The sequence below is a fragment of the Danio rerio genome, chromosome 4, assembly GCF_049306965.1.
Source record: "Danio rerio strain Tuebingen ecotype United States chromosome 4, GRCz12tu, whole genome shotgun sequence".
NCBI classification, from domain to species: domain Eukaryota; kingdom Metazoa; phylum Chordata; class Actinopteri; order Cypriniformes; family Danionidae; genus Danio; species Danio rerio.
In genome coordinates, this window is record NC_133179.1 from 6,245,068 (window position 1) to 6,264,125 (window position 19,058).

The window sequence follows — 19,058 nt, forward strand, 5'->3', positions numbered from 1 at the left end:
CACCGTGTCAGGTATGGACTTTTAACTTGACATGTATTTTTCTGGTAATCCAATGCGGAAGTGCCGCTGTGAAAGTTGTTGTGTTTACAGAACGGACTTAATCCACGTGTAATGTTTAAACGAATTAAAGACATGATTATTGACACCATATTTTGGTAATAGCTCTGTAATGCGCTACTAGAGACCGTCATGAGGAGTAGTTCGTCCGTCTCTCCGGCAGGCGGTCGCGGCTCGGGCTCGGTTCGGCTGGTCAGCCCTCCGGGTTGTCCGCTAACCGCACTGGTAGACGCTGCTGTTGAGTATTTAATGGTAAAAAAAGACTTCCATGCTGCTCTTGCCACCTGCGAGAAAGGGCTTGAGAGTTTGGACTCTTTTGCAGAGCAGGAGGAGAGTTGGTGAGTTAACAAAATATTAGTTGGTGGTAACTTACTCTTCATCTTATTGACAATAACTGATCATTTTGCTTGGGATCATTATATCTTATTAGTACATTATGAATTTAAAATGATCTAGTTTGTTTTATATACTTTAACTTCTTTAATTTGAGTTTATGTATATACTTTGTTCTGTTTCTTTAATGTTTACAAATTACATGACAAATCTTTTAAGTGCTTACCAATACCATCATTTTGCCTCGAGTTATTATATCTTAATATATTATGAGGTGGTTAATTCCGCTGTGACAATCCAGATTAATAAAGGGACTAAGCCGAATAGAAAATGAATGAATGAATGAATAATATAATTTTCTTTTCGGCTTAGTCCCTTTATTAATCTGGGGTCACCACAGCGGAATGAATCGACAACTTATCCAACATATGTTTTACTCAGCAGATGCCCTTCCAGCTGCGACCCATCTCTGGGAAGAATATATAATTACTAATAAATAATCTATCAACTTCATATATTTATAGTATTTCAGTATGGCAGGCTTTCTCAAAGCTCATGAAGTGGCAAAATGTAAAGGAAATATTTAAATGTTTCTTTGGATATTCACTTCAATATATTGATAAATATATTTTTAAATATATGTGTTAGTAATGTTATGTGTTTTAAATTTAATGGATTACCCATAAGTATTGATTAATTCCCCTCCTGATTATTCTGAAGGTTTTAATGTTTACAAATTACATGACAAAATTGATGTTGGAATATCCATCAAGCGCTTACTGATAATAACTGATAATTTTGCCTGGGGTTATTGTGTACATTATTTGTAAAACAAAATCAAAAATTAAAAAAATAATATCATAATAATATCAGTATTTTAGCATGGCAGGGTTTCTCAAAGCTTATAACGTGGTAGAAATGTAAGAAATATTGAAATATTTCACCTGATATACACTGAATTATTGATGTTAAATTTTTATTAATATTTTAGTAAGTGTTTTAATGCATTATGCATAAATATTGATTATTTCTTTATTTTCCTATTACTTCATTCATAAGTATTGATTATAAAGTGTAATATATATATATATATATATATATATATATATATATATATATATATATATATATACACACATATATATATATATATATATATATATATATATATATATATATATATATATATATATATATATATATATATATATATATATATATGTATATAAAATCAACTCTCAATTCTGGCCTACTAGAACTTCAATGTTAAGCGACTTTGACACAATGTACATTGTAAAAGCTCTTTAGAAATAAACATGAATTGAATATTTAATGAAACTTATTAAATTCCACGTTAGTTTACTAAAATGACATTAAAATATCATTAAATTATAATTAAAAACGTTTTCTTAAATTTGGTTTGATTCTTCTTACAATTTAAACTGTAATTATTGAAAAAAAAATCCCAAAAATAATACTTATAGGAGCAAAACAGATATCTGTGTCACAACTTTAATCCAGTTTAATCGAACTTTTATTAACAACCTTTGTGCAGGGCTGTGTTTTAAAGCTATTTTTGAATCTTATAACTTAATTCAGCTATACTGAGACACTGTTTTATAATTGTGTATTTACTGTAAGTATCATACATCTCATGCTCCATTCCCCCCCCCACAGCTTTAAACATGCCGAGCTGAGATCTGCATTCACTATAATAGGTGTTCAGGCTCTGGCCGAGCTCAATCAATGGCGTACAGTCTTGTCTTGGGTGTTACAGCAGTATGGAGAAACCGAGAACATCCCTGCCAAGATTATTCAAATGTGGTAAGAAGAAAAAACAGTAGAAAATATTGGAAACACTTTAGTTTCAGTCACAAATTATGGTATTAAAAATCATTTACTAACACAACTAGCTTAATAAACTACTAATAACTAGCTGTTTATTAAGAGTAAGGTAGAAGTTAGAGTTTTGGGTAGGATTAGGGATGCAGCAGGCTGCTTTATCATACTTTGACAACTAATGAACAGGTAATGTTTGCATAAACTGGGAGGTATGACTGTTTTTTCCAATTATGCAGTTATAGTAATGGAATATTAAATGAGAAAACAGTGGGGCGTGGCTTGTTTTTTTTCTATTGCAAGCTGATTGGATGTAGTAAAGTTGGCATTTCATTCAGGAAGCTGGGGAAAAGGCGTTTTAGAAGAGTTATTACTGCCTATCAGACTCCTCCTCCTCCTCACCATTTCTATTTGTTGTCAAAACTGACAGCGAGAGGGGCGTGGCTAATATACTTAACCACGCCCCTCCAATATCCAGAATTGAACTGAAAACAAACAGGAAGCGCAGTTTCAGATTTTAAATTTAGATTACAAGCACTGACACTTTTTTCTCTTAATGACAGATGATTTTTTCATCACAAAACTTGCAATATAAATTGACAATCAATATGGTTAGTTTTAATTTGATGTGTACTTTATTATCATATGGTAATAAGCTAGTAGTTAATAGCCAGAGTTGTGACCTAAACTAAAGTGTTAGCGAAATAACAATATAAAGCAGTTTAACATCATTCCTAATGCTAATTATTTTCCACAGCATTCTGCTTTATGTGAAAGTGGGTGAACGGGCCGTGATGAAAGAGGCAGTCTGTGATTGGCTGCACTGCTCTGGTAACGCGAGCCAGTCAGGATTCAGCACTGTGGCTGAGCTGTATTTCCTCCACATACTGTTGCCGATGGGTCATGTGACTGAAGCTCTGGAGATGCTAGAGAGCGATGTGGGTCTGGTGGCGTTTACTGATGAACAGAGACAAGCAGCTCGAAGTTTAGTAGATGATCAAAATCAGAAAAATGCATCATCATCATCATCATCATCGTCTAATACAAATTCAGACTCTGTAGATGTGATGGAAACGTCTAGTGTGTCAAAACAAGGTGACTCTCTTTTATACATACAGATGAAGTCATAATTATTTACTACCCTCCTGTGAATTTTTCTTTCTTTTTCAAATACTTTCCATATGATGATAAACAGAGTAAAGATTTTTTTTTTTACAGTATTTCCTATAATATAGTTTTTTTTGAAGAAAGTCTTATTTGTTTTATTTTGGCTAGAATAAAAGCTGTTTTTAGTTTTTAAAAAAACATTTTAAGGTCAATATTATTAGCCCCCTTAAACATTTTTTTTTCAATTATCTACTGAACAAACCATTGTTATACAATGATTTCTCTGATTACATTAACTTGAAGGTTGAAGTTGGGAAAAATATACTGGGGGCTAATAATTATTGAGGTCATGCTGCTATTTTACAGGTTTGTAATGTTGTTTCAGATCTTCCACTATAGATTTACAGCCATAGAAGGTCATAAGTTTTCTTATAATATACAGTAAAGCATCAGGTCTTTTCTACAAGGGTTTGAATCTACTCCTATTAGGATTTAAATCTGCTCTTATTGGTCAGATGACCCTGGCATACTGGGTTTTATACAAATTTGTATCAATTTTGTATGGGGATTTTTTGTGTCAGGTCAATATCAGATCAAATCACTTAGACTAGGAAAAAATTGTATAGCAATTATAAAGTATATTATAAACTATGAATAATTTAGATTTAATTATTGTATATTTGGAAAAATTAGCAATAGTTTTCCAGAAATAAAAACATTTATTACTTAGATTTAAATCGTTGTTTCATATTTCGGCAAAATTTGTTTTCCTGTTTAGATTAAGATTAAAAGGCAGTGCTTAATCAGGTTGTCCGCAGGGTATTAAAAAGTTTTAGAATGTCTTAAATCTTAAAAGCCAAATTTCAGGCCTTAAAAAGTCTTAAATCTACTGAAATGGTGTGCTATAGTACTTAAATCTTTTTTTAACAGGTCTTAATTTTATTTTGTTTATGTATAGCTCCCCAATCTGGCCATTAAAAATCACCAACAATCCATTTTTTTTTGAATAAATAGTTAATTACTTTCCTTACATTAACATTTGCTTAAAAGGTCTCCATTTATTTACTGCTGAGAATACTGACCTGACCTTTTTTATTATTAAATTTATAATATTGTAGACTGAAGTAATTGACAGCTATGTTTTGTTTATAATCCCAAGTATAAAACCTAAAAAGTACACAACTTAAAAACAAGCAACACATAATGTGACGGTGCTGTTAAATAATTGTGAATAACTGCATGTAAAATTAAAATGTGCATCTTTTGTATCTTATATTATGTATTATTTATTGCTGATGATGGTTTTTTTTATTGTTATAAACTTACTTATTACAGAAAAAAATGTTATTTATAAACTGATAGTATATTTAATTTATTTAATTTTGTCATGAAATAGCCATTGAAGCTGATATGGCAGTAAGCAGACTAAAGTATGGGATGATGTGTTTGTGTGATTGACAGGCAGATTGACCCTGCGGCTGAACTCAATCATCAAGTTATTATCCAGAGGTCTCTCATTAGCCAGTGTGAGAATCAGATCCATCTCTTTACGCAGAGTTTTCCTGGCTTTAATGTTGCTGTATCTGCTTATCGCTCGTTTAGACCCAGGTAAGACATCCTCTGGTCCTTTTTATATGCTGTGCATGCTCAATTATTACACTTATAATGATCGTCTACATAGACTGTAACCTATTACCCTGTAATATTCCTCCATCTTCAGCTCTTCCTTCAGCTCTTCCATGGCTGCTCCGACTGCATGGACTCCTCCAGCAGATGTTTAATACCATGTTCGGTCCCTATTACAAAGCCCACAACAGGAGTTAAGGGTTTTACTGGAGATAGAAGAGGAACATAATGGTGCCGTCCTACATTTCAATACTTCATAGATCCTAATTTTGTCATCATGTTTTGGTGCATTTACTTGCATTATAAATCAATGATCTGATAACCTACTAACATTGTATGGTTACCTTGGTGGGAATTAATTCATGCAGATTAGATGTAAATTCTATAATAAAATGTGTATATATCATTGGGTTTAAATGTGTGTGGGTTCATGTGCATCTGCAACTCTACAGATGTTCATTCTACATCACACTGAAGTGTTATTGGTAAGACTTGGATAATAAAAGGAATACAAACAATGAAAATGTTGAAGAAATGATGAAAAATTCAACAAAATGGCTGTAGATGAAATTAAAATAAATAAAAGTAATGTAACCTAATAAAATAACAAAACCAAAACAATAAAAATGTACATTACTTGAAATGAACATGAACTAAAATAAAAATGTTTAGTAGATTTTTTCAGCTGGATCACAAAGCAACAGTGCAGGAATTGATGTATTGAAATAAATAAAGCTAAATACATTTTCATTTAACAATAAATTTACAATAATACACATTTCATGTACAATAATAAACATTTAACACCACCCAAAAAAAGTTGCACTATTATTGGTAACATTTTAAAGCACAGGTGTTAAACTCAGTTCCTGGAGGGCCACAGCTCATATGGTTGCAGCTGGTAGTTAACGAAAATGATTTATAATATGTATTAAATATCCCAATAATTGTATTTTATTAATTGCTACCACCACCCCAACCCTTAACCCAACCATCACAGTAACGTAAAAACAGTTGTACAGGGTATTATTCATGTTATCTATTAAATTACCCAATAAATTGCATTTTTTACGTCTACCCCTACCCTAAACCTAACTGTCACAATACTGTTAAAATATTAATCATTGTTATGTAATATCATAAATAATGCTGCTTTGCATTTCGCAGTTCCAATGTATTGTGCATCCAATGTAGACTTTGCAGCCCTGCACAGATTAGCTTTAACCCTAATTAAACACACCTGATCAAACTAATTAAGTCTTTCAGGCTTTTAAACTCCCGGGTAAGTGTGTTGAAGTAGAATTGGAACTAAACTTTGCAGGGCTGTTTGACACCCCTGCTTTAGCATAATGCTCCATTAGTTAATATTATTTTATGTATTTACTAACATTAACCAATATGAGTAATCTTAAAGCATTTATTAATCATAGTTCAACATGAACTTATGCAATATTAAAATCAAAATGTGCTTGTTAACATTAGCTAATGCAATGTGAGTTAACATGAACTAACATTAACAAAGATGAAACAATACAGTAATGACTGTATTACTAATTGTTTTTGTTAGTAAATACATTAGCTAATGAACCAAGTGTTACTTTATTATTGATAATTTTATCACTCTTAAATAACTGATTTAAATGCATTAAAAATAAAACTCATATGTTGAAATATTAATTCAATCACTGGGGTTATTAATAATATAAGTTATTTAGTTTTAAAATGTTAAACAGGTGTCCTGACATTTTATCCTACCCATCAGATTATGCTATCAACACTGTATATAAATGTGTTATTACAGCTTCATATCACATTACTCTTCATTAAAGTTTACACTGGTAGCAAAATCTTATGGGTAACATATTGCGTCATCAAAATGTGCTGCCTACTTTTTGAATGGGAGGTAGAACAATAAGACTGGTGTCCTGACATTTTATCCTACCCATCAGATTATGCCACCAACACTGTATTTGAATGGTTCTGAGATTAGGGATTAAGGTAGGTTAGGGCGATATTAGCTTCATATCACACTACTTAATACACATTGAAAATTACATTGGTAGCAGAATCTGATGGGTAACATATTGCGTCATCAAAATGTGCTGCCCACTTTTTGAATGGGAGGTAGGACAATAACACCGGTCGCGTTAGTGACAGAAACTGACGCAGGAAACGAAAGTGAAAGTAAAATCAGCTGTTTCTGTTTACGTCTGCCTGAAACTCTGGGTAGCTACGAGTAAAACGAGAGTGCTAGTATCTTGATATGACTTAAACGAACAGGTTTTCAGAAGAAGAGAAAAAAAACAGAAGGTTTTGCTATCAATATATGTGTGTGAATGGGGGACTACTGGAGTAAAATGGCTTATCATCGACGGTACATCCGCTTTTCATCATGGAGCTCTAACAGGGGTTATGGTAAGTCCAGCACTCCTGTATACAGATGTTATTTTATTGATTTATTTTCATTTAAACACACAAAACAGGCTACTTAAAGCGGACACAGTAGCTAGATGAAATAAACATGACTAATTGACAGACCGGTTAACCAAAGTTAATAAAAACTAAAGATCATGTATTTTGTATGAGTGTGATTATACTTATGATTCACATAGACAATATAAATGACATTACAGATGAACCTAACAAATATTATGTTTTTCAGAAGTGAGAGGCCTTTTCAATGACGGTCTATCCTGTTGTGTTAATGCTTTGCTTCAGTCCTTTTCTGCCACAACTGAACTGCTGGACATACTGAACAAGTACTAAAGCATCATTATCAGTTGCATATTTAAACCAGCCATGCTAAATCATGCTAAATACTTTTAATAATGATTACTGTTAAAGATGGAATCCTTCAGATGGAATTGAACAGAGTAACATCCCATTGCAGTTGAGGAACACACTGCTCTCCGTGAGGGACCCTTCACATCCAGCTCCACATAAAGGCTTTCTGGACTGCCTCTACCGTCACGCCATTCGCAGTATGTATGCAGAATATCACAGTTAAATGTTATGCTCATTTAAAATGATTTCACTCTGAGCGCGTTTTATTGTAGTATTAGTGCGTTTATTGAGTGCGTTAGTGGTGTAAAGTAACAAATTATAAATACAGGCAAATTATAAATACTCAAATCACTGTAGTTGAGTAGTTTTTCTCAGGAATTGTACTTTACTAAGTAGTTTTATAAATGTGTACTTTGACTTTCCCTTGAGTACATTTTTAATGCTGTATCAGTACTTTTACTCCACTATTTTCCTTCAGTCTGCAGTCATTATTTTCTCGTTTACGGTGATTGGCTTAGTACAGGGGTGCCCAAAAACCAAACTTGATCGAGGCTAGTGGGCCAAAGGTAAATATAGTTGCCATGGGTAATTTCATAATTTATTTAATAATGTTTAAAAATGACTATAAAACATTGCTTTATATTAACTAATATGGAATTTTATATTAACTAATACATTAATTTTTACATTTTATCATGAACTTATCACAGTAAAAACTAAATCTAATTTAAAACCGAATTACACTAGTTTTGCCTTGATTTGCTTGCCGATGTCTTCTGTCTTCTCTATCCGTTGTTGTAACATTTTTACAAATCCGCTTTACAACATTTAATTGAAACAATAAAACAAACAAAAAAGGTGATGACCTCTGAATTCTGTGTTAAAGGCATTCGCCCTAACGCTCTCCATCATTCTCACTCTTCTCTCAGATGGTATGGTGGGCCAAATGGACAACAGGCCCTACTTTGGGCATCTCTGGCTTAGTAGAAAAATCAGTCCTGGGATTCCTGTCCAATCAAATCGCACATAGAAAGACATGGGTGCTTTATAAATGCATTAAACTATCTGGAAGCATTAAAAGTGTCCAGGAACATGTTTAAAATCTTTACACCCAATGACCCAGAGATTGCACGTCACTGATGATTGATATTTACTGTATTATGACTAAAATAGGCGTGTCACGGTGGCGCTGTGGGTAGCACGATTGCCTTACAGAAAGAAGGTCAGTTGTTCGAGCCTCAGCTGGGTCAGTAGGCATTTCTGTGTGGAGTTTGCTTGTTCTCCCCGTGTTGGTGTGGGTTTCCTCCGGGTGCTTCGGTTTCCCCCACAGTCCAAAGACATGTGCTATAAGTAAATTGAATGAAGTGCTGTAGTGTATGTGTGTGAGAGTGTGTATGGGTGTTTCCCAGTGTTGGGTTGCAGCTGGAAGGGCATCCGCTGCGCAAAACATATGCTTGCTAAGTTGGCTGTGGTGATCCCTGTTTAATAAAAGGGACTAAGCCAAAAAGAAAATGAATGAACGAATATATGTATGCATCAGTTGTTTACAGAGTAATACTCACTATTCTTGAGTACTTTTCAAAGGGCTACTTTCTACTCATACTTAGCGTAACGATACAACAGATACTTTTACTTTGCTTGCGCTACATTTTTGGGCAATTGTACCTTTACTTGCATATGATATTTCAATACTCTTTCCACCACTGGTTTTTGTGTTGCAGGATACACTCAACAAGATGCCGATGAAATATTCCACATGATCCTCAATCTCAGTCTGAAGCAGATGCCTGATCATGAGCTGGTGGGTTTGCTTTTAAAGGCCACTTGAAATCCAAATATACTGTGTTTATTTTGCTAGCTCACACTTTTAAGGTGAATAATTAATCCCTGCAGGTTAATCCACTGAAAAAAAATTGGTTGTTTTCATAATCTTCAATAAAAATCTGATCTTTTGCTTCTGCTTTTGAAGTGGCGTTCCTTCTGTTGACGTTGGATCACTTTACTGATCCTTTTTTTACTGCGCAATCAAAACTTTTGGACTGAATAATAAATTATGAAATTAACAGTACATTACATGTTTGAATTTAAACTATTATGTTTAAACAAACTTAATTATTGCTAACTTCAGACTTTAAATAAAGTCTTCAGATGATTCTAGTTTTAATTATGGCTGAATGGATTTTTCGGTTCATAAACGGTTGTTAAAGCATAAATGAAATAAAATAAAACGTAAATTTGTGGGTATTACATGTAAATCATGGTGATGTACAAAATGTGATTGTCCATGGTAATGTCATGTTTTTTCCACTCCTCCAGGCTCAGGAAATCAGCAGTCTTTATACGATTGAGGTGGAAACACAGGTGACATGTATGGATTGCACATTTATTCACAGATTGCCCAACTCATATTTCAGCCTTCCTCTGGTGATTCATGAAGGGGAAAACACCCTGGTAAACATCTAAAAGTGATGCATTCAAGTTACTTTACGTAATTTATGTACACTCTAATGTACATCTCACAATTTTCAGGAGAGCTGCATCAAATCTTTCTTCAAGAAACAAAAGCTGGAGGTCAGCGAGAAGTTTTTCTGTGACCGCTGTGAAAAGAAGCAACCATGTGCTTATGTACGTACTTTGTTTGCTTTATCATTAAGTTAGACGTGTAATCTAAAAAATGTAATCTTTAATTGTAGCATTTCTGACAATTTAACTTTTTTTTTATTTCCAATTCAAATAGATTTTATTCAGATTTCTCACAGTTTGATGCAGAAGTTAATTGTTTTTATTTTATGCTGTATTTTATTATGCAGGAGCAGAAACTTGTCTCATTGCCTCAGATTCTGTGTGTCCACTTGAAAAGATTCAGAAATGAACATGGATTGATTAAGAAACTCGACAGCAAAGTCACCTTCCCTGAAACACTGAAGATGAGCGTGTTTGCTGCAGGACAATCAGAAAATGTATTTCAGTATATATTTAATGCATAGCTTATAATCTTATATTATTTTAATGCAGCAGCAGGTTTAATTATCTTGTATGCTTGCTTTAGGCTGCATCTGATTCTCCTCAGGCTGATTACAGTCTGTTTGCAGTAATAGTTCATAAAGGATCTGCAGTGTCTGGTCATTATACCGCTTTCATCAGACAAACGCAGGACCAGATGTGGTATTATGCCAATGACAGCCGCGTGAATCAAGTAAGAGATCGAGACTATTGAGTCTTACATTCATTAAAAGGAGATCTAGTAGGCTCCTTTTTACAAAATCTAAAATAGTGTCCCTATAGTGTGTATGTGACATTTCAGCTCAAAATACCCCACAAATAATGCTTTATAACTCTTTGATTTTGCCTCTTTTCCTCTTTGCCTCTCTCAAAGCCCCTTTTAGGCTTTGATCATAACTGTACCATTTTGTTGACTGTGGCTTTAAATTCAAATGAGGTTGTGCTGTTTTCAAAAGAGGGAAGAGCTACAAATGCCTATGTGTCAGCATAGTGGCAGATTCAAAAACAAGACTAACGTCCTTTGCTAAGGAAGGAGAGATCATCACTAATGGGCGGGGCTTTCCCCCTCTGATGACACGTACAAAGGGAGAATGTCAATCAAAGTGTTTTAGCAGACTGTTTATATTAAGTGTGATGATAGAAAACAAAAATGAATACATTTTTACCTTTAGAAGCTGGATATATTCACTGTTGCCACACAACTGTTTAATCCTCTTATAAATGAGATTTTTAATGAATAGGACCCCTTTAAGACACTGAATATTGCCATTTTGTGTGTTAATTATTTTATTCATTTGTTTTAGGCTACATGGAAGGATGTGCAGGACACATATAAAGGGTAATTCAGTTTTTCACATACACTGACGGGACACTTTATTAGGTACACCCTGCTAGTGCTGGGTTAGACTTTTGTATACTTTTAAAGAGACTTTGGTTGGACTCACTTTTGCCTTCTTGAATATTGTTGTGGCATAGATTTAAAGGCTAAGTTCATCTAAAAAAATGAAACTATTTTATTAACAATTCACTAATAATTCATGAATAATATGTCACTCCCTCATCCTCCATAGGCAGCAAGGTTACAGAATTATTCAATAATCAGAAAGGTATAGCAAAAAACAGACCATATGCATTTAGTGGTTCAATCGGAATATTATCAAGTTGCGAGAATACTTTTACACACATATTAAATGAAAATAATTACTTTATTCCACAGTTTCTAAACTAAACTTATCCCTTAACATTTTTTTTCTTTTCTTTGGAGGATCTTCCAGTTTTTGATGATAATATTTGTGTACTGTTTTAGAAGAGAAACAGCCTACTTGCTTCTGTACAGAAAGAAGAGTTTGGATTCATCTGGATAACTGATGGGAAGGCTGCAGCCCTTGATGTTTTCCGCAAGCACTATGGCTTAGTTAATGCAAAAAAAGATTTCCGCCTTTCTATAAATTTTTGCCTTGTTTTCCTTTGCAATTATTTAAACATTCCAAAGATACATTTTCATGAGATTCAATATGACAGTATGCCTTGATTTCTGAAAAAAGAGTATCAGAATGTATTTAATTTATGCTTAAAACAAGACAAAAAGCTATTAATGTTGTTAATTTAAAAAAAAGCTTGAATTAATTTTTTTTTTCTTACTTCACTGACAGAAATGTAATTGTCATTTTTAAAACGACTTTTATTCTGTGGTGCTAAAAAGAATATTCCAAAATAGGACCAACATGTATTTTTATGTGTATAAATCTACAAGTGTTTGAGATATAAATCAGTTCATGATACATATATTTTTTATGTTAAAATAGGTTAACATAGGACGGCATTTTGTATAAGATTACACTATTTTGTCAGTACATATAATGTGCAGTTTATTGATATTCTTAAATAAAAAGTATGTTTTAAAGTATAACACTGTTTGTCGTCTATTTCTGAAAAGTCTTATTATAAAAAATAAGAAATAAAAAATGTAAGCTTAAAGTAGTTAAGTAATGATAATTTCCCAGAACTGTGTTGTGGCTGGAAGGGCATCGGCTGCTTAAAAACATATACCAGAGTAGTTGGCGGTTCATTCCGCAGTGGTGACCGCTGATAAATAAGGGACTAAGCCGAAGGGCAATTAATGAATGAAATACAAGGTGACTTTTATTTTGAAAAAAAAACATCATGGCTTTTAGTTTTTAATCCGTTCGCGCTCTCGACTTTTATTTTGTAAATCTCCATAACATGGCGTTTTCCTCTCACGTCCTGTCAAGCTTGTCTGTTATGATCTTGTAGGTGAGTAAACATTGTCATAAATCATATTTCTCAAAGAAAACTTCACTATTTTAACATTACGTTAATACCATAGTAAGCCCACCTTTATCATATTGTTAACGTTTAAAGCTTGTTAATGCTATATAAAGACAAAGGTCAGTGTTTATTTTGTCTTAATTGTCACCTGCTATAACAGTAATCCCAAAATTAACCGTGGTTTTGGTATAGTAATTTTTAATGTTTACCGTAACCATAACCATTTGTGTAACCACGATTTTATTACAAATACCATGGCTAAACTTGGTTTTAACTTGTGGTTACAGTGCTTTAAATACATTACTAAGCCACATTTTTTGGTTTCTTTGTTTTAAGACAGTTTTGTTATGCTTTATTCTGTGTAACCTCATTAATGTTTGTTTTCAGGATCGAGATATTGAAGTTAAGATGACTAATCCACTGAGAGGAGAGGTTATCAGACTGTACAAAAATGTAAGTGTAATTTCATATTTTTAATGTTTTACAATTTAGTGCACTGATACTGTATGGTTTTTATTTCGTATGTAGCTTATTTATTTTAAATGTCAGCTAGCTTTCATTTCACATAGCACTGCATTACGTTCACAAATACAGAGGATGTGAAAATAATAATAATGACTCTTCATTGTTTTGGTCAATCATGTCTTTTCTGCAGCTTCTGTATCTTGGTCGGGAATATCCCAAAGGAACTGCATACTTTAGAGAGCGTCTGAAGACGGCTTTCATGAAGAACAAAGATGTCACAGACCCTGAGAAAATCCAAAAACTGATCGACCGCGGAGACTTTGTGATCAAAGAACTAGAGGCTCTCTATTATCTCAGGAAATACAGAGCCATGAAGAAACGCTATTATGAACCAGAGCATTAATCAACGATGAGTTCTCAGTCACATGTGCCAGATTAGAAGTATTTGAATGTTTGTGCTTGATGCGTTGCACTTACAAATTATTACTACTAGGACGTCCTAAAGAAGTCAAGTATTAATTGAAAAAAAAAACTGTCAGATTTGCATATTTAAAGGGATAATTCACACAAAAACGAAATGTAATCATCTACAGGTGGTTCCAAACCTTTATGAGGTACATTTATTGAATTTAAATGTTAGAAATTATGTATATTAATACACTACAGATGTTCGGGGTATGAAACCTGAAAAAAAAACAGTAAATAAATATGCAAATATGTAAATAAATCCATAAATTCCTGTATTAATAAAACAGTAAATAAATAAATATGCAAATAAATAAATAATTGCAAATAAAAATCCATAATCTCCTGCATAAATAAATATAGAAATAATTAATAGTGCGGACAGGTAAATAATTTAATAAATTACACGTATGTTGGAGGAATAAACAATGCTAAACTGAGTTTATTTATCCCCCCTCCCCCCTTTTTTAAATGTTTATTAATTCTTGAGCGTAGTTGCATATTTACTTTTCCTCAGCTCAACATGCTAATGAGAGGCTGTCTGTCAATCATCAGAAGCCAGTCAAAAAAATCGAATGCTAAATTTTTCTAACGATCAACTGATGATGGCATAAATACTGCCTTCTACTGATTAACAGACACCCTCTCATTAGCATGTTGAACTAAGGTAAAGTAAATACGCAACAACGTTTATAAACAGTTCATTCAATACAAAGCATTTTCTTCTTCCCCCAACATTCGTGTAATTTATTTAATTATTTATATAATTATTTATGCAAGAATTTGTGGATTTTTATAAACTTTATTTATTTGCATATTTATTAATTATTTGATTTATGTGGAAATGTATCAATATAATTACTCATTTATATATTTGCATATTTATTTATTTATTGTTTTTGAAGGATTCATCCGCCATATGAAAGTCAGTTTCCAACAATATTCAAAATATCTTCCTTTATGTTCAACAAAATTAAAGCAGCAGTGGAGAGTGAGTAGATATTGACAGAATTTTCATTTTTGAGTGTGCTATCTCTTTAAATCAAGCTTTCAGTTTTATCTTGATTTAACTCAACTCAACATCACCGAAATCACAGTTGTTTTCTCGCAACGATATCTCCAGCTCCCTTGTCAGGTCCAGCTTTCCTGCATTACCGGAAACCTTAAAGTGCAAAAAGGGTAAAAGTGAGAAGAACAGAGTGATTGTCCATCTGTATATATGCAATAATAAATGTGTGCTCACTTTTGCTTTGAGTATTTTGTAGGCTTTGTAGCAGGTGAGGTCCTCTTTTGATAGCGTGAGTCCGGGCTGCAGTTTCATCCGTTGGCCACCTTTGAGATACATTAAAAAGACATGCACTGAATTTAGAGTGTATCTGAAAAGTGTATCTTTCTTTTCTATGTATGGCCGATATATATTGCATCACCAAAACTGATTGAGGTCATGTCTATGTGTCAATATATTGATTATTGTGACAGGCCTATTGGCAACCTGATAATGTCGTACCTGATAATATGCTGACAATAAGACCCACTGCGATGGCTGTCACGGTTCCCAACAGGCCAAAGTACAGGTATGAAAGCGAGTACCAATTTTCAGCTAACAAAGGCCTGTTAATGAATCATTATGTTATGTATCATTCAATGCATTTTGACTCAGTTAATTTTCACAACCCACCTTTCTAGAGTTTCTTCTTCAATTCTGTAGATGTCCATGCTTGCAGTCCAGTTAGTGGTGTCTGGTGCCATAGAGAGGTTACAGCCGTGTGTGTTCAGAGTCAACGGTCTGCTGTTTTCTGCTGGTGGAGGGTAAATCTGTGCCCCGATACACACCCACAATGACAGTCCCAAACCAGACACAAGTCCTGCCAAACCTCCCTAAAACAGATACTTTTGAGGAAATAGTTCACCCTAAAATTCACATTTGCTAACTCTACATTAAAGATTTCTTTATTAGAACCAAAAATCGAACATTTCATCACTTGTTCGAACAGCTCGTCACAATAATCAAGTGCTGTTTATTAGTGAAAACTGAGTGCTGGATTTTGGTTTACTGTAACTGTTTATGTTAATTTTTCAACATAAAAATTTAACTGTTCTTTAATTTTTCACAATTATATTAGTATCCCTTTACAGGATTTAACCATGAAATTCACAGTAATATGTTGTATTCAGAATTTTATTGTGAAAACTGAATGATAGATTTTGGTACGTTGTAAAAAGAAAATTCACAGAATTTCACAATGTTACTGTGTGTTTTTCACAATACTAATTTTATTAGTGTCACTTTACAGGATTTAACTGTGCAATCCATAGTAATATGATGCATGCAGAATTTTATTGTGAAAACTGAATGCAAATTTTTGGTTAACTGTATAAAATCCCCAGAATTTCACAACATGTTACTGTAATTTTTACAATAAATTACACTAGTATCACTTTAAAGGATTTAACAGTGAAATTCACAGTAATATGTGAGAATATTTAGAGTTTTATTGTAAAAAAAACTGAACGTAGGGTTTCGGTAAGTTGTGAGAAATGCCCCGAATTTCCCAGCATGTTGCTGTAATTTTTCAAAGATCAAAACATGAGCTCTCTGTGCAAATATTTAAAATACGGACCAATCACTCGTTTTTTTTTTTAAATTGTCTAATTATCTAGTTTTATCCCATCCCTTTTTGCAGCACCGTACTACAAAATTTTGCATGCTCAAACTCTAGTGTGACTGCAGCATTATATGTTGTATTTAGTATTTTATTGTAAAATTAAAGCAGCCAGCATAAATAAAGCAAATTACTGTTAAATGGGGCTATATCTTTTGCATGTTAGTTAGAAATTAAACTATTTTATTAATTAATGCACATTAATTTTTATGCTAGTACCTGCTCCTTTTTTTTTTTTTGATATTTAGTAATATTTACAGCATGTTATTTGCAGAACCAAAAACAATTTGGTTACCAATTACCAACATCTTTAAAATAACCTGAAAAAAGCAATTGTTTTTATGGATTATTATGGTTTGTTGTTTAGTGAATTGAGTAAACTAAATTGTCTGTAGTCTGTTTCCCAGTGATGGGTTGCAGCTGGAAGGGCAGCCGCTGTGTTAAACACATGCTGGATAAATTGGCAGTTTATTCCACTGTGGTGAGCCCTGATGAATAAACGGACTAAGCCGAAGGGAAATGAATGGATAGATTCATAGTATAGCAGCATCTCACTTTACAATATGTTAATTGTTGTGGATAATTAGCTCTTATTCTAAAATTACTCTTAATGAATAAGTATTTTGAGTCTGCGCTGTAATCCTTAAAAGGATAGTTCACCCAAAATTGAAAATTCTGTCTTTATTTACTCCTTTTTTCTCTTAACACAAACGAAGATATACAGTTGAAGAATTATTAGCCCCCCTGTATTATTAGCGCCCCTGTTTATTTTTTTCCCCAATTTCTGTTTAATGGAAGAAGGATTGTTTCAGCACATAAGGATAATAGTTTTAAAAAATAATTTCTAATAACTGATTTATTTTATCTTTGCCATGATGACAGTTAATAATATTTTACCTGATATGTTTCAAGACACTTCTATACAGCTTAAAGTGACATTTAAAGGCCTAACTAGGTTAATTAGGTTAACTAGGCAGGTTAGAGTAATCAGGTGAGTTATTGTATAACAATAGTTTGTTCTGTAGACTATTAAAAAAATAGCTTAAGGGGGCTAATAATTTTAAATTTAAATCCAAAAACTGCTTTTATTCTAGCCGAAATAAAACATATAAGACTTTCTCCAGAAGAAAAATTTTTGTCAGACATACTGTGAAAATGTCCTTGCTCTGTTAAACATCATTTGGGAAATATTTAAAAATGAAAAAAAAAAAAAATCAAAAGGGGGTAATAATTCTGACTTTAATTGTATTTAAAAAAAACCTGTAACCATTGACTGACACAGTATTTGTTTTTCCTACATGGAAGTAAATGGTTACAAATTTTCAGCTTTCTTCAGACTAAATTCTTTTGTGTTCAGTAGAAAAAAGAAAACCACAAAAGTCTGAAACCTCCTGAGGGAGAGTAGATGATGAGGTTATTTATATTTTTGGGTGAACTATCCCTTTCAGTAGAGTCGTTTTTTAATATGTCGCCTAATGATTTGTGTGATTTATGTATTGTGTTTTTTCTTTTCATATTAAAATCTGGGCATACAGTAACCTTTGAGTTGGCGCAAGGAAACAGGATTGCAAGAGAAAATAGGCCTAGCAGAGGTCCACCAATCACTCCTGAAATACTGAAAGCCGCCTGTTGAAAAAAATACATACAATTGTTTTGTATTCTTTTGCATTCATGGTGTCACAAAATTGAGCAATAACTCACCTGTAGCATTCCTCCCATCAAAGATGCAATGCCAGCCATTCCGATGCACACAGCACCATAAAACAAACCTGTTATTGGGAAAAACTTTCTTTAGTTGTTAGTCATTGATTACTGATTAATAGACATGTATTTACTCACTCATGGCCTTTGAAGCCCAGGACAGCTGTTTTTCTGACAGACTGAGGTACGGCCGCAGCACATCTGTTACAGTTACTGCAGCCAAAGCGTTCACACTGGATGAGACTGTACTGTTGACAATAAACATGCTGTGATTTATGATCGAGTTAATATGAATGTGGTAAGGCACGTTTAAAACATTGAATGTCATTACTCGATTGAAGGGGCGTATCAGCCGATAGATATGGGCCAGTAGGGGCCTTCTGTGCATAATGGTAGGCTCAGAAGGCTGTTTTAATCCATGGTTAATCAGCTGTAGATCACATATGGCTGCAGCCGGAAGTTAATAAGAAATATTTATATCATTAAATAAGTTTCCTATTAATTGTATGTTATTAACGGCTATACCTATCAACTCTTAACCCAACCATCACAGTAATGCAAAAACAGATCTGAAGTCTTATATTAGTGTAGCTGATGAACCATGTTGGATGGATGTTAACAGCCTTCTGAGCCTACAGTACCAATCGGCACAGAAGGCCCCTACAGGCCCAAATCTATCAGCAAATAGCCACTGATAATGCCCATTCAATCGAGTGATAACATTCG

At 33.3% G+C, this 19,058-nt stretch overlaps 4 protein-coding genes across 9 annotated transcripts in view; 3 read left to right on the top strand and 1 right to left on the bottom strand.

Annotated features, from left to right (window-relative positions):
• The first annotated feature begins 89 nt into the window (after window positions 1–89).
• pex26 (peroxisomal biogenesis factor 26) lies at window positions 90–5,368 on the top strand. Its single transcript, NM_199920.1, is given in 5 exon segments — window positions 90–395; window positions 2,068–2,214; window positions 2,987–3,324; window positions 4,798–4,944; window positions 5,057–5,368. Coding segments are annotated over 5 exon segments (942 nt in total). The 5' UTR covers window positions 90–189; the 3' UTR covers window positions 5,161–5,368.
• A 1,541-nt stretch (window positions 5,369–6,909) lies between these two features.
• usp18 (ubiquitin specific peptidase 18) lies at window positions 6,910–12,653 on the top strand. Of its 2 annotated transcripts, XM_005164532.6 has the most exons (10): window positions 6,910–7,377; window positions 7,625–7,721; window positions 7,807–7,943; window positions 9,468–9,547; window positions 10,063–10,197; window positions 10,276–10,371; window positions 10,557–10,706; window positions 10,796–10,942; window positions 11,553–11,587; window positions 12,056–12,653. In XM_005164532.6, the coding sequence occupies exons 1-10, from the start codon at window positions 7,299–7,301 to the stop codon at window positions 12,111–12,113; spliced, it is 1,014 nt and encodes a 337-aa protein (XP_005164589.2). In that variant the 5' UTR covers window positions 6,910–7,298; the 3' UTR covers window positions 12,114–12,653. The 2 variants fall into 2 exon arrangements, with proteins under 2 accessions (XP_005164589.2, XP_073803073.1); XM_073946972.1 differs by lacking the exon at window positions 7,625–7,721 and having other exon boundaries at window positions 6,929–7,377.
• Window positions 12,654–12,945: 292 nt separating this feature from the next.
• Window positions 12,946–15,351, top strand: lyrm5a (LYR motif containing 5a). The gene is given in 3 exon segments (NM_001159823.1): window positions 12,946–13,023; window positions 13,426–13,491; window positions 13,694–15,351. Coding segments are annotated over 2 exon segments (258 nt in total). The 5' UTR covers window positions 12,946–13,023; window positions 13,426–13,446; the 3' UTR covers window positions 13,907–15,351.
• The window catches only part of slc5a8 (solute carrier family 5 member 8), a 73,937-nt gene continuing 68,374 nt past the window's right edge, over window positions 13,496–19,058 (bottom strand). For 3 of the 5 annotated variants that reach the window (XM_073946959.1, XM_073946958.1, XM_073946960.1), the window contains 7 exons: window positions 18,471–18,580; window positions 18,333–18,400; window positions 18,171–18,257; window positions 15,647–15,846; window positions 15,476–15,579; window positions 15,212–15,300; window positions 13,496–15,130 (listed from right to left, as the gene is read on the bottom strand). In XM_073946959.1, coding sequence (XP_073803060.1) covers window positions 15,035–15,130; window positions 15,212–15,300; window positions 15,476–15,579; window positions 15,647–15,846; window positions 18,171–18,257; window positions 18,333–18,400; window positions 18,471–18,580 — 754 coding nt within the window. In that variant the 3' untranslated portion in view covers window positions 13,496–15,034. Of the gene's footprint in view, window positions 15,301–15,475; window positions 15,580–15,646; window positions 15,847–18,170; window positions 18,258–18,332; window positions 18,401–18,470; window positions 18,581–19,058 lie in introns of all 5 variants that reach the window. The other 2 variants (XR_012401754.1, XM_073946957.1) reach the window with 2 other exon arrangements.

Coding starts and splice junctions, on each gene's coding strand:
- usp18 (XM_005164532.6), top strand. CDS start 7,299: ATGGGGGACTACTGGAGTAAAATGGCTTATCATCGACGGTACATCCGC. Junction 7,944..9,467: donor CTACCGTCACGCCATTCGCA/GTATGTATGCAG, acceptor TTTGTGTTGCAG/GATACACTCAACAAGATGCC. Junction 10,707..10,795: donor CTGCAGGACAATCAGAAAAT/GTATTTCAGTAT, acceptor TGCTTGCTTTAG/GCTGCATCTGATTCTCCTCA.